The following is a 12,720-nucleotide window of genomic DNA, read 5'->3' on the forward strand; positions in this document are numbered from 1 at the left end:
ATGATACAACATCTCTAACATTATCAATCACAACAATGGGAAAGGTCTGTCGCAAGATAACAGAATTGGAATCATTAGGCTACTACTATTAATCCTGTGTAGCAGGTTGTTTGTTTTCTTTCAAGCTCAATTGCAATTAACACACAACATATACATACATATATAGAAAATATGATCCAAAGCTGCATAGGTCATATTGTAATAGGATATTTATGTTATCAAAGGTAAGTCCCCGTTTAATGAAAGATATAATTATAGGCCTATCCTCATGTGGCTAGTAGCTTATAGTCAGATCGAAATTCTTTACTTTAATATGCTTTGAGAAAGTGTAGTGATTGGGCTAGTGGTTAGACGCTTGCATAGTAGCTATTTGAAATTGCAACCTAAATTATTGATCAATTTGTCAAACAATATTTATCAATAATTTCTTTGTTAATCATATCGATTTTCGGTGATGAAAAATGCTGATGTGCACACTGGGGTTTAGCCAGTGAACATACAGTCTATGATGTGATCATTTTGGGATAATAACACGATTTACCCTGATGTTTTAATAACCTCCACCACGATTGAAATTATACCGATGCATATAATAACTTGTCTATCGCGAAATTGACCAGGAGACAACGAGTTATACTGAAAAAAGGCATACCATGTTTTGATGTTTTCAAAAAAAAAAATGTAAATAATACATGATCGCTCAGGTTTGCCACAGGGAAATATCCCAGCATGCTTACTGCGAAACAAGCTTGAGCCAGGGGTGGGATGATGATGATGAAGCCAAGATGGCAGCTCAGCTGAGGGTGCTGCCTCCACGGGATCAAGAAATATTCAAGAAGGAAATGAAAATCAAGCACGACAGGACGCCCATTTAAAAAAGAAATACTACTATATGCTGTGATCACGCTACTACCAAAATCGGTATGCGTTGAGATAATGCTTTTCTGGAGATAAGGACTGTGTTGTAGGTCTGGACTCGAAGCTCATCTCAGCACAGGCGCACCGCCACCAGAGACACTACAATCTACGCTGATTACTGGAGATACTGGATTTTAATCGTGCCATTTCGCTATTGTGCATTGGACCCTTGCCGGGACATGTAGTGGTGTGAATGACAACGGGAGTGTAACTGTCGGCTGGTTATGGTCTAGCGGTTTGATGTTTGATGTAATATATGCATTGTTCTACTAAACCATGATGTGTGCTGCTGCGGCAGCGGCCGCAGCCGGCGGAGGAGTCTTGCCCTCCTCATCGCCGTCCATGGGGTTCGGTGTCAGGGTCACTTCTGGAGTCGGAGCCGAATTCTCCACCCTTGGCTCTGCCATGGGTTCGTGTCCCACACCCGGAACCCAGACGGATTGCCGGAGTCGGTACCAGCTTTTACTCTCAGGGCGAGCTTTGGCGGAAAGATACAGGAGGATTTACACCACTGCGATCAATGACAAAGAACAAGGGATCAATCAAGGAAGGTGAGTGTATGGCGTAATGAGGAGAATGAGATCACATGAGCGGCTGGGTGACATTTGTAACACGCTCGCGCCCATTAGCAAACATCCTCGTTAGCCTTGTCAGCTAGCCGAGCGTCGGTTTCGAAGCTAGCAGTTGTCATGTTTGACACACAGCCCAAGTCACTAACACCCACTCATTGTTCACCTGTGCGCTTTGGATGTGACTAGCCTTTCTCTGTCAACTGAAGACTGATTGGCACATGTTTCGCCATGAGGTGAGAGTGTTTTGGGAGACTTTGTATCCCGGTTGCAGTTAATATCGTAGTGGGTAGAGAGGCCAAGTGAACCGGGCGCTCCTCCCACCCGGGCCAGGGATGCGTCTCTACACCGAGCTAGCTGGCTAACTGTCAGTATGACAGCAGAGCTACACTGCAGCCTACTGCTAGCACTGGGGCCAAACTCCTGCAGAGGGAAGGCGCCAGGTCTAAATAAAGAGCAGATAAACACGACCCTTTTATTGTTCCATCTCATATGCTTCATCACGTGAACGGGGCCGTGTCGTGTCGGCTCGCCACATCCGAACGGCGGTGAAACACGGAGGGCCCAACGGCGTCACCGTGCCGAGCTAGTACACGGCCCTTTCCCCGGTTAACTCACTTGCTACCGCCACAGTTCATCAGTTAAAAGGGAAATAAATGTATGTGTCATATGCAATGTGTTATACAGCTTACATACACGCCTTATAAACGAGCGTGCCCGTCATGTCTTCGGGTCGGTGTTGTTGGGGTGTACTCTCCTGCTGGCTGGCAGGAGCCAGGACTCTTACGTCATTTAAAAGCCAGGTTGTGAAATGCGAAGCCCGGACAGCGCAGCTTCGCACAAATGCATCCCTTTGCAATACAATGCATCTTTCTGCCATATAATACATTACGCATTGTCTAACTTTTATTAAACTGCATCATTCAAATTGAGGGCATGCATTTTTAGCAGGACAGGAAATGCAACCAATACTTGTGGTCTCTTTGGTAACTACGAATTGTTGAGTCAGATATGTTAATTAATGGGGCTAATTGGTAGAGTCTTTAAGAAAGTTTTGCAGAGAAAAAAATGAGATGGAGATTCTCAAAGCACAAGAGGAACATAAACACACAGAATGTTTCTGGAAGCTCTGATGAGACTACATACTAAGACGATGTAGCATTTTAGACAATATTTTGATGCCAAAACAAAAGGCTATGCCTTCTGAAACCACTTATTCTGGAACCATCTTCTGGCAAGATCAATGCATGAGACCTCATCCTTGACACCTCTTTTCTGTGGTTGGGGGCAATTCTCCACACTATGCTGCAACTACTGTGACACAATTGTTTTTGAAAAAAAGATGTACAAAGAATATATGAGTTTACAATGTATGTATGACCAGCTCATGTATTTTCAGGGGAAAGAAGGCCTTGAGCAAGAAGAAGCTAAAACGACGACAGAAGGTGAAGTCAAAAGTCAAAGCGAGAACAAAGGTATGGGGATTGTTTAAGACTAATTATGTAGCAATGTTATTATTTATTTTTTATGTAGTCCTGTCTTACAAGACTATTGTAAGTTTGACATTGGATCAACTTTTGAACAAGTAGGCTCTCTAACTTTTATTTATTATTTGATGCTCGCTAACGGCGTACTACTGCTTGTTTACTTTGCAAATCAACTAAATAGTACAGACACATTTATCCACTTGCACAGTTTTTGGATACATGTCAGTAAGGAGCAGGGAGGGCTCATTTTGCTGAAGGATGCCTACAAGAAGGCTGTTGACATTTTGGATCCACCCTTTGCTTTTTGGCTGGGAGTCTAACTTACTAGCCACTGCAATATTATTAAAGCGTTTATTTTGCTTTATAATGTATTCTTGCTTAATTCTTTAGATAAAAAATGTTTAGACTAGTCCTGAAATTCCACGTTTTCTTTAGTAATGTATATTTTAATATATAAACACAGACCGTAAACAATATAAACAAAGTATTTGCAGTATTTTAAATGTAAAGTCTCTTTTTGTCAAAGAGCACCTCAACAATAAATTTGAACAGAAATAGGAGACTTTTACTGCTTTTACTGCTTTCTATCATATGAACCCAACCAATGAAGGATAACACTGGATTAAATAGTATTTTATCTCTAAAGTATCTGCTAGGAACACAGGGTACATTTGTAGGGCTTCTAAGTGTCCAGATATCCAATGTTGTGTTTATGTATGTGTATGTATGCGAGTATGACAGGGAAGCTGGGAGTGGCTCAGGCGCGATTGGCCTGTTGCCAAGCGACCCAGTGCGTTCTGCATCTCCACGGCAACAGTTGCCTGCCTCCCTATCCTTCATCCGAAGAGGGAACCTTGTCTGACAGAGAAAGCGGTGTGTGTGCGTGTGTGCTGGAACCTAACGTGGCTGCATCCTAAAACCCTGTCCTGAACCAATGTAATCCAGTCTTTGTGCTAGCAGATGATTCTATGTCGGTCCCCGATCCGGAACTAATTGTATGATGGTTTCTATGCGTTATAGGGTATTCTGTGCTTGGCTTCTGTTCAGTTGAGGTTGTCACTTTAGAATAGAGAGGTGCCGGCCTGAAGTAGCTGGTGTGAAGGAGTTAATGCGAGGCAGGCAGACGTACGGGCAGGCGAGTGGGCAGAATGGTATACACACACACACATAGGCAGTCATGCTGTGTTTGGATCGCAGAGTGTTCTCTCACTCTCTTGCTCAGTCACGCCTCTTACGTCGACACAGTCCCGGCGTGCTTGTAAAAGGGCCTGTCCTCAGCCTTTGTCCGCCTCCTGTGCTTATAAACACGCAGGGGTGTAGCCCGGGCACGGGGGCACAGGATAAACAGTGGATACTGCCGATACGTTGACGTAGGAATCTGATAAATTCCTGGCTCAGGAATTGAACTCAATTAATGCACACGATTCAGCTAGGCTCTCGTGTGCAGTGCTACTGTAGTGGTGGAACCCCTTTTTAACTTGCAATGTGGCATTATTCCAATGAAACATAACTGGTTGTTATTGATCAAGTGCCGTCAAGGACCTCATTACTAAAGCTTCATAATGGATCCGATTTAGATCCAATTCAAGTACCATATGGATGACTGGCAATGGAGTTATAATGATTTTGTTAACGTAAGCAAGGGGTAGAGAATGGTGTGGTCTTTAACATTAGGTATAATGCAAAGGTTGGTGCCCAAGAGGGGGTACCTTCAGCCTGCTAAATGGTTGCCAATGGACCAAAACTAAATACATTTCACTTGGCTTTGTCTGTTGCATGCATTTGTTGATCACCATATGTTTCATCTCTACATACCAAGGGGGCCCTATTTATTTGCTTGTTATACTTGTTTCAATGAGGCCAACTATAGATAATTTTTTCTGTATGCTTTCTTTCTCTATTTATTATTCTCTATATACAAGGTCATCACTCAAGAGATAGTACTATAGCTTTGTGGTTTAGGTGGGCTTGCATTTCTTTGGACTTTGTTGTTTAATCCGAATGAAAAGTGGTGTTTGCCTGAGTAGTTGTATTAGTGGTAAATGTTCGAAAGACAAACTTTGATGAGATCAAATGTGTGACTGTCCTACGCCCTTTTACATGGTTCAGATGAAAAGTAAAACTCGGATGAGTTTTAGATCCACTATGCAACGACATAGAGTGTCTAACTTATCTTATTATATTTAAAATGAATGCTTATTGTGCAAGCCATATCCGGTTGCTCTCTTGCCAATCTATATTAGCGATAGTTTTCCACATTCTTTTTATTACCTTTTGTTTTTTGTCGTTAGTGACATCTATGGACCTCCATAAGTGATGTCATCACAGGCCGATACAGTGAATTCTCTATGGGAGAAATGAATGGTTTTTTTTCACACAGCCATCTCTGTCACAGACAGAGATGAGTCAGTGTTCCTTGCACGCTTTCCAAAACCAACATGTTTTTCTCTTTTGTCTTTCTAATGTAGCTGTGCTTCTGTAACATCTTTCTAGTCACATTGCGAATGTCTCTAACTGAAAGCTATCCAGCTATGTTGTCTAATTAGCTTTTTGGTTGAATTCGTGCCACAAGTATGGTTACTTGCCCTAGGGTTGAAAAGCATTTCAAACTGTATTGTAATCATAAAAAAAATTGCAACTGCCAGTTCAAGGGGAATTGTCACACTCAGCACTTTACTAAAATAATAGAGTGCTGCTTCATACGTAGCATGTTGTGAATAAAGCAACGGCAACATCAACTTGGACTATTGACAGCATGGGTATGGGATTTGGAAAAAATTACATGAGTGGTCCAACTTTACCGCGTTGTCGATCTTGAAGACCGGAAATACGTGTATGAAGCGGTACTATTAGGAAATATCACAGAGGGACTGTTCTCCTTTTTATTCGTTCATTCTTTTCAATATTATTTTGACACTAGGGCGGCAATAAAATGATGGCACATCAAGCCAAACAAAAACTCAACCCCCCTCTGTATACCCTGGTGCCCACCTTTGGCAATGTCTCTGCAGCCCTGCTCTTCCTCTTTTCAGCTCTCCCAACGCCTTCTTCAAAACCCATTTTGTCTCCTTCTCTGTCTGGACTCCCGAGTCATTATGACGTTGCCATGTGGTAAAGGAGTCTAAGTGCTCTTTCCAGGCAGGGTAAAGCTGCGGCTGTACTGGGAGAGAGTGCTGTCCCATGGGCAGGGAACGGAGGGGTGGTGGGGGTGGGGGCGGGGATGGATGCGAGAGAAGACGGTTATTATATTAGCTGAGCCGGGCCTCTTCCCTATTGGCATCAAATACATTCAATGACCTTTCTCCTCAAACGGATGACATCACCGTCCGCCGTTGAGGTGCCTCGTATGCATGGCGGTGTAATGCCTGATCGATCACCACTGTTCTCCAGAGATGGTCCCTGGAATGGGTTCATAAGACCGGCCTTTCTCTGCCTGAGGTCGAAGGCTGATGGATTATGGTTATTGTGCAGAATAGATTGATTATAACGATTATTGGGCTAAAGTGGCGAAAGCTAGAGATGATGATGATAACAATGCTACAAAAAAATCGTGATTCGTTCTTTTGGAATATTTTACTATAATGTTTGCACTTAAGTGTTGATTGGACTTAATGATTCATGGCTCTGATAGCCTGAGATAATTGGCATTGAAGAAAAGAGCCAGCCAATGTTAAGGCTGTTATTACTTTAAAGGCCAACTCTTCTCTTCCAGCTGTTGGATGCTTTTAGATTTTGATTCCAAGTGAAGACGTTTTCCAGTTTATCACCTTTTTCCATCAAATGTTCAGAACCCTAATCTAGGTTGATATTTATTTGTTCTTAATACTTTCCACTGATTGGGAAACAAATAAGATAAAATCAGAACTTTAGTCCCATACATGGGAAATCCGCGCAGAAACAGAATAGGTTCACGACTGCGTCGAAGCGTCATTGCATTGCCTTGACGTGGGACCATAACTGAGCCTTTACTCTAGTCTCCACCATGAGTGATTACTTCTTATCCTCGCCATGCTTTTTTTAGTGGTTAGGATGTGGGTCTCCCAGTGTTAATTCTTATATATTTCTGTCTTTGGTTAAGAGTAAATTTACCGGGTATGAAATGTATTATGTATAATTTCAATGTTAATATCAAGTCATCTCACTTTAATAAAAGTAAAATGACTAAATATGAAAAAAAAAAAGTAACATAATTATTCATATCCAGTCATTTCACTTTAATGAAAGCAAAATGACTAAATATTACAAAAGTGAAAACAAGGTGCAATGTCAACATTGCTCTGTTCCTCCCCTTGACAGAACGACGGTCTGGATGGCGCCTACTGCATCCCGGACATCAAGCTGCACAGCAACCCGTCGGCGTTCAACGTGTACTGCAACGTGCGCCACTGCGTGCTGGAGTGGCAGCAGCGCGAGGCCTCCCTGGCGCTGGCCTCCAGGAGCTCTGTGCAGAGCGGGGACTCGGACAGCGAGGAGGAGGAGGAGTACCGTGAGCCTCCCGTCAAGCTGCCCAAGGTAAGGGGACTGCATGGGGGGCAGGGGGGTAGGGGCTCAGCAGCCATTGGCCGGTACCGGTCACACTGCTAGTACCATTGGGCTGCATGGGGCTGGTGCCATGACCTGTATCTTGGGGGACGTTAGGCCGACGTGTGGGGGATTTCCAAACTGTCGTCCTTCGTGTAACCGTTGGGATCAAATCATGGCGGGAAGCCATCAGGGGTGGAAGTCAGATCCTGGATTGTGATCGGATGTGACAAATCTCATCCTGAGGTGGTGAAGGATGAATGTATTAAACACACAGCACGTACCCTTGAAGTAATCTTAAAATCTAATTCAATTCTTTAAATAAAACTTATCAACACTTGATCTGCTTACAGCACAACTCTATTCAGAACCAGGAAATGTTTTGTGTTCATATGAGTCGCGTGACTATAAATGTTGAATGTGAAAGTAGCTTTTCTGTGGTCCCCTTCTCTGATCGCATAAACATTTGCATGACTCCGTTGCTATCAGTGCACAACGGAAAAGAAAGCTGCCGTCCATCATCATTCTTTCAGTTATTTATAATGGGTCAGGTTATTAACCACAATACCCCCCTCCCTAATGCATACGTTGATATGATGTTGCTAATGATATTACGATTATTTTGATGTGTGTGTGTGTGTCCAAAATATTTATTCAGTCATTATTAAGCCTTTTTGTCTCTTTCCATTTCCTAATGGAAAGACTGCGGCCCTGCTGTCTTAAGAGTTGTAATCAAGTATTCCTCTTCTCCTGACGATGCAGCGGTTTCAGAAAGGGGAGGGGGGAGGTGGCGGTTTAGAGCAAAAGTCCCTCTGGGCTTAATCTGTCTCTTCACCCTAGTACCCCGCAGGGCAGAATCAAACCAACAGCCATTTGGGTTATCCTACTCTCCCCCACCGACAACCCCCCCCCGCCCCCACCGCTCCTCATTATACCCCTCGTTCTCGTTATTTCCCCACCCGTGTTTATTTATTCTTGCCATGTCGAGTGATTCCTTTTATCTTCATTTGGTTCGTCTCTGGAGCTGGGAATAGACGTTGAAAAGCGCCTTAAAGATACATGAGCTGGAGGAACCGAGGACAGGCAGGGGGAGAGCAGGGGCGAATGGGTTTCTAGGCCATACTCTTTTGCGGTCCTCACTTAAACTTGAGACAGCGTAGGCTCATCTTTAAGACGTACGGTAATGATGGCGGCGAAAGGCAATGGTATGTCCTATGGGATGTAGCCAAGAGAGTGGAACAGTTTCTTTGACTCGAGCTGTAAGACCTTGTCGACTAAATCCTTAAAAAACAACAACTCATCAAATTGTTTGCAAAACATAAATTATCCTCACCGTCTGCTAGTTGGTCTGTTGCACTTGTGAAGCCTGACAGAGTTCCGTGCTAATAACCTTGTGTTTGTGTGTGTGTGTGGTGTGTGTGTGTGTGTGTGTGTGTGTGTGTGTGTGTGTGTGTGTGTGTGTGTGTGTGTGTGTGTGTGTGTGTGTGTGTGTGTGTGTGTGTAGATCATTGGCATCGGCCTGTGCGGGGTGTTTGAGCTGATTAAGGAGACGCGGTTCTCCCATCCGTCGCTGTGTCTGCGCAGCCTGCAGGCCCTGCTGGACATGTTGCAGGGCCAGCAGCCCGAAGGCTTCCAGACCGAGCCCCCCGACGTCCTGGGTAAGACTGGCAGACGTGTGTCGATGTACAAACCCGCATATACGCCAATACACTTAACCGTCACCGTGCGAGTTGTCATTGGGGTGCCTCAACGGCACGTTATTCCCGAGATCCCGTTAAAGCGAGAATCAAATTATTCCACATGGTTTTGCTTAAAATAAACAAGGTGCCTTTCTATGTCGTTTTTAATTACAGGGTGTGCAGAAACAACCACAATCACGCAGCGCAATGTGATTGTAGGAAGCACGACGCTGCTAAATGAAACATGATGTTTCAAAAGTGCAACTGACTTTAGTATTGTGCCCGCATACCGAAACCTAAGAACAGACGTATGGCTCCGCTGTTTCGTACTGCTCTTGTGTTTACTCTTTGCCAACTTTCTTCATTCAGTTGTGCCTTTCTTCCCTAAAATAGCATTGCGTGTGAACACAGGTTTTATCTATTTTTCTCGAGGGATACGTTTCTAATTAGATTGTGCCGTAAAATCGGGGTTCCAGCAAGCGCTGAGTTATTCTGGAGTTCACGTTTTATCGGTGCACGTTGTAAGGTGAAGTGTTGACCAAGATCCAAAAATGGAATGAATACTACAAATGCATAGTCTCGCTATTGCCAGACAAAGCTCATTCCTAGATTGAGCTTTAGTATGGGGAAGGTGCTGTCATTTTCTGAGTGAGTTCAACTGACTGTACACGATTGGCTGCTTGCCGTCGCTTCCCTGTCGTCATTGTGTTAAACCAACCAACCAACCAGCGCGCCAAGGGGAAAAGCCAGCTTGGTGATTGGCTCCAGCAAAAATCGGAAGCAAAAATAAATGTATTGCTCTTCTCCAGACCCTTATGCAGGGCAAACTCAAATTGCCGGCAGAATGTGCGGGGCTACCCAGTCTAACAAATTCAACCTGTGGCAGAGGACCCTGACACGGGCCATCAAGTTTCTGCTGGGCTCCGACGTCGACCAGGTCATGGGCAGATGATGTAACAAACCAGTGTAATGGCGAGTTGGAGAAACGTAATGGTGGCGGAGCAGGGGATAACTGCTGACGTACCAGAGCTTATTGTGAGTGTGTGTGGGGATGGCTGGTTTACCCTGTGTGCCTTGATTATTCAAATGCATCACAGGTGGGCTGCCTCATCCAGCCTAGTCAGTCTGACTCGGGCTGGGTGAGACGGCTCAAACCTACCTTGGGAGCCAGACGAATTTCTCATGTTTCATTTGCTCTGCAGATAAGGTCTGGCTCCCCTCCCATTCAAAACGATCTTTGCCCTGTTAAAGGGGGATAGACCGGCCAACAGTTTGAGGTTGGAATAATATGACGGTGCAGAGGAGCGCTGTAGAGATAGATGGAGATTATATACAAAGGTCTGTTGATTCAACTATCGAGACGGTATTAAACCAACTGGATGGTATATTTTCGCTACAAGAATAATAATAAAACTGCTCTCTTTTGTTGAGAAGAAAGATGTTTTCTCATCGCTCAGTGCAGCGTCACCCGTATCCTTGCTATGATTGGTTGTTGGCCTGTCCAATTGCGTCCAGAGGCATTTTGATCTGCGCCTGTTAGTGACGCCCTTTTGGAAATCAAAAGATAAAGGTTCCAGACTAATTACAGATTGCTATTAGTCTGGCGATACCAGGGTAGCTTAAACCAGATTTCAACAGCAAAACTCCACATACCCCCAATGCTAACGTGACACTGGCCGGAAACCCCAGCAGAAGTCTACTCGTTGGTTGTCAGGGTGGCAGTGGACCCGGATAAGTGCCCCTGAAGTGGCTTTGTCTGGACTCCTCAGATGTTGTAACAAACCAGTTTTTTGGCGAGATGGAAAAAGCAGGTGTTGCCTGCTGACATGCCTGGTTGACTGGTTCAAGCTATGGGCCTTGATCATTGAAACACATGACCGGTGCGCAACCTCACCCAGCCCTGGATTGTAATCTGTCTGAGTCGGGCCGGGTGAGGCTGTTTAAACCAGTACACAACAAGAATGCCGCGCACACACACACGTTTCAAAGAATGCAATCTGAGCAGTAGTCAGTAATCAAGGTTGACACATTGGGTTCCATGGGAACAAATTGGGCGTTGTCAGAGAATTTCCACACAGACCCAAACAGAATGGTTAGAAAACAGTGTATTGGGGGTTCAATAACCCTTTAAGGCCGTTGAGGAAAAGAGTGTACCTTTTTTAAAATTCAACATTATATTTGCTGACACTACCTCGTTATAACATATAGCTAGTATTCCCTCCGCATCATTCCTCAATGGTACATTTACATCCAAACAGAAATAAGTACAAAGAATCCAACAAATAAACGCACACCCTCGGAGAGCAGTTCCATCTCCCTTTAGCTCTCCCTTTATTGTCCCTCTCATTGGCCTCTTGTGTCTCTTCCACCACCACCACCACCTCCTCCTCCACCGCCACAGAGTCCCTGTTCCAGCTGCTGCTCGAGACCACGGTGCGGAGCACGGGACCCAACGACCCCACGGGCCAGGCCCTCACGGCACTCTCCTGCGCCTGCCTCTTCAGCCTGGTGGTGGCCTGGGGGGACACGGGCCGGATCCTGCAGGCCGTCTCCGCCATCCTCACCAACAACGGCAGCCACGCCTGCCAGACCATACAGGTGAGCCGGGCGCCCTTCATGTCCGGATCCCTCTCTGCTCTCCACTCGCCTCCTGTCCACACAGACATTGCTGGAGGCAAGGGGGAAGATCGGTTTCCCCCTGTTTATCTTCATGTAAAGAAGTTGAAAGTTCTGCATAAAATGAAAGCACACAACGTTGTTGCTGTTGGCCCTTTAACAGGTTAGGATTTATGTTATTGTTGATTCGCCCCATGGCGGCTTCTTCCGCTCGTAACACCGGAGCGTAGCGGTAGTTCAGCCGGTAGCGGCGTGACGCAGAGCTAGCTAAACCTAGCCTAGCAGTATCTGTCCGGGCCTGTGGGCAACTCACCGAGGGCAGCGGTTGAATTTGGCTAAATGTCAAGACACTCCAATCATCCCGTCTTGTTATGATACCCTGCCCGCATTCTTCTGCTAATGAGCCTGCAATTCATCCCCGTTTGTTTATCTGTACTTCAATGCCCCTCGGCTTCGCTCTCTTCCTCACGTCCTTTGTCTCACTTCTGTGTTGCGTCTGTCTCTCAATCGCCCTCCCTCCCTCTCTCTCTTTCTTTCACTCAGTCTTGCTATCTGCTCTTCTTTCTTTCTCTTTCGCCCCCTCCCCTCCTAAGCTATGTCTTTGGCTCCATGTCAGAAAGTGTACTGCAAAGCCGTGGAGAAGGTTCACCAGCGAGCACCCCAACCATGAGTCGAATGACTAAAGTGATTGGTCCGTGAATTTATGGTTCAGTGTTTAGCCGTTGCACACACGCGATGAACACGCATTAAATTGTACGTGGAATGAATCCTTCTGCTTCATGTTATGTAATATTGCCAAGGAGAGACACACACACACACACACACACACTCACACTCTCACACTATAACCATGAGGGTGTTGCCGTGGAGGTTTCCAAGGTTATTATAAAGGCGTATATTTGAGTGGAAGGCACAGCTTGGGCCCGGGCC

General features: G+C 45.1%; 1 protein-coding gene across 19 annotated transcripts in view; it reads left to right on the top strand.

Moving 5' to 3' along the window:
* The first annotated feature begins 749 nt into the window (after window positions 1–749).
* Window positions 750–12,720, top strand: part of mycbp2 (MYC binding protein 2) — a 74,039-nt gene continuing 62,068 nt past the window's right edge. For 14 of the 19 annotated variants that reach the window (XM_030342723.1, XM_030342730.1, XM_030342733.1 and 11 more), the window contains exons 1-5: window positions 751–1,469; window positions 2,887–2,962; window positions 7,271–7,486; window positions 9,000–9,153; window positions 11,576–11,772. In XM_030342723.1, coding sequence (XP_030198583.1) covers window positions 1,195–1,469; window positions 2,887–2,962; window positions 7,271–7,486; window positions 9,000–9,153; window positions 11,576–11,772 — 918 coding nt within the window. In that variant the 5' untranslated portion in view covers window positions 751–1,194. Of the gene's footprint in view, window positions 1,470–2,886; window positions 2,963–7,270; window positions 7,487–8,999; window positions 9,154–11,575; window positions 11,773–12,720 lie in introns of all 19 variants that reach the window. The other 5 variants (XM_030342718.1, XM_030342720.1, XM_030342725.1 and 2 more) reach the window with 1 other exon arrangement.

This window comes from Gadus morhua, chromosome 20, assembly GCF_902167405.1.
Source record: "Gadus morhua chromosome 20, gadMor3.0, whole genome shotgun sequence".
NCBI lineage: Eukaryota > Metazoa > Chordata > Actinopteri > Gadiformes > Gadidae > Gadus > Gadus morhua.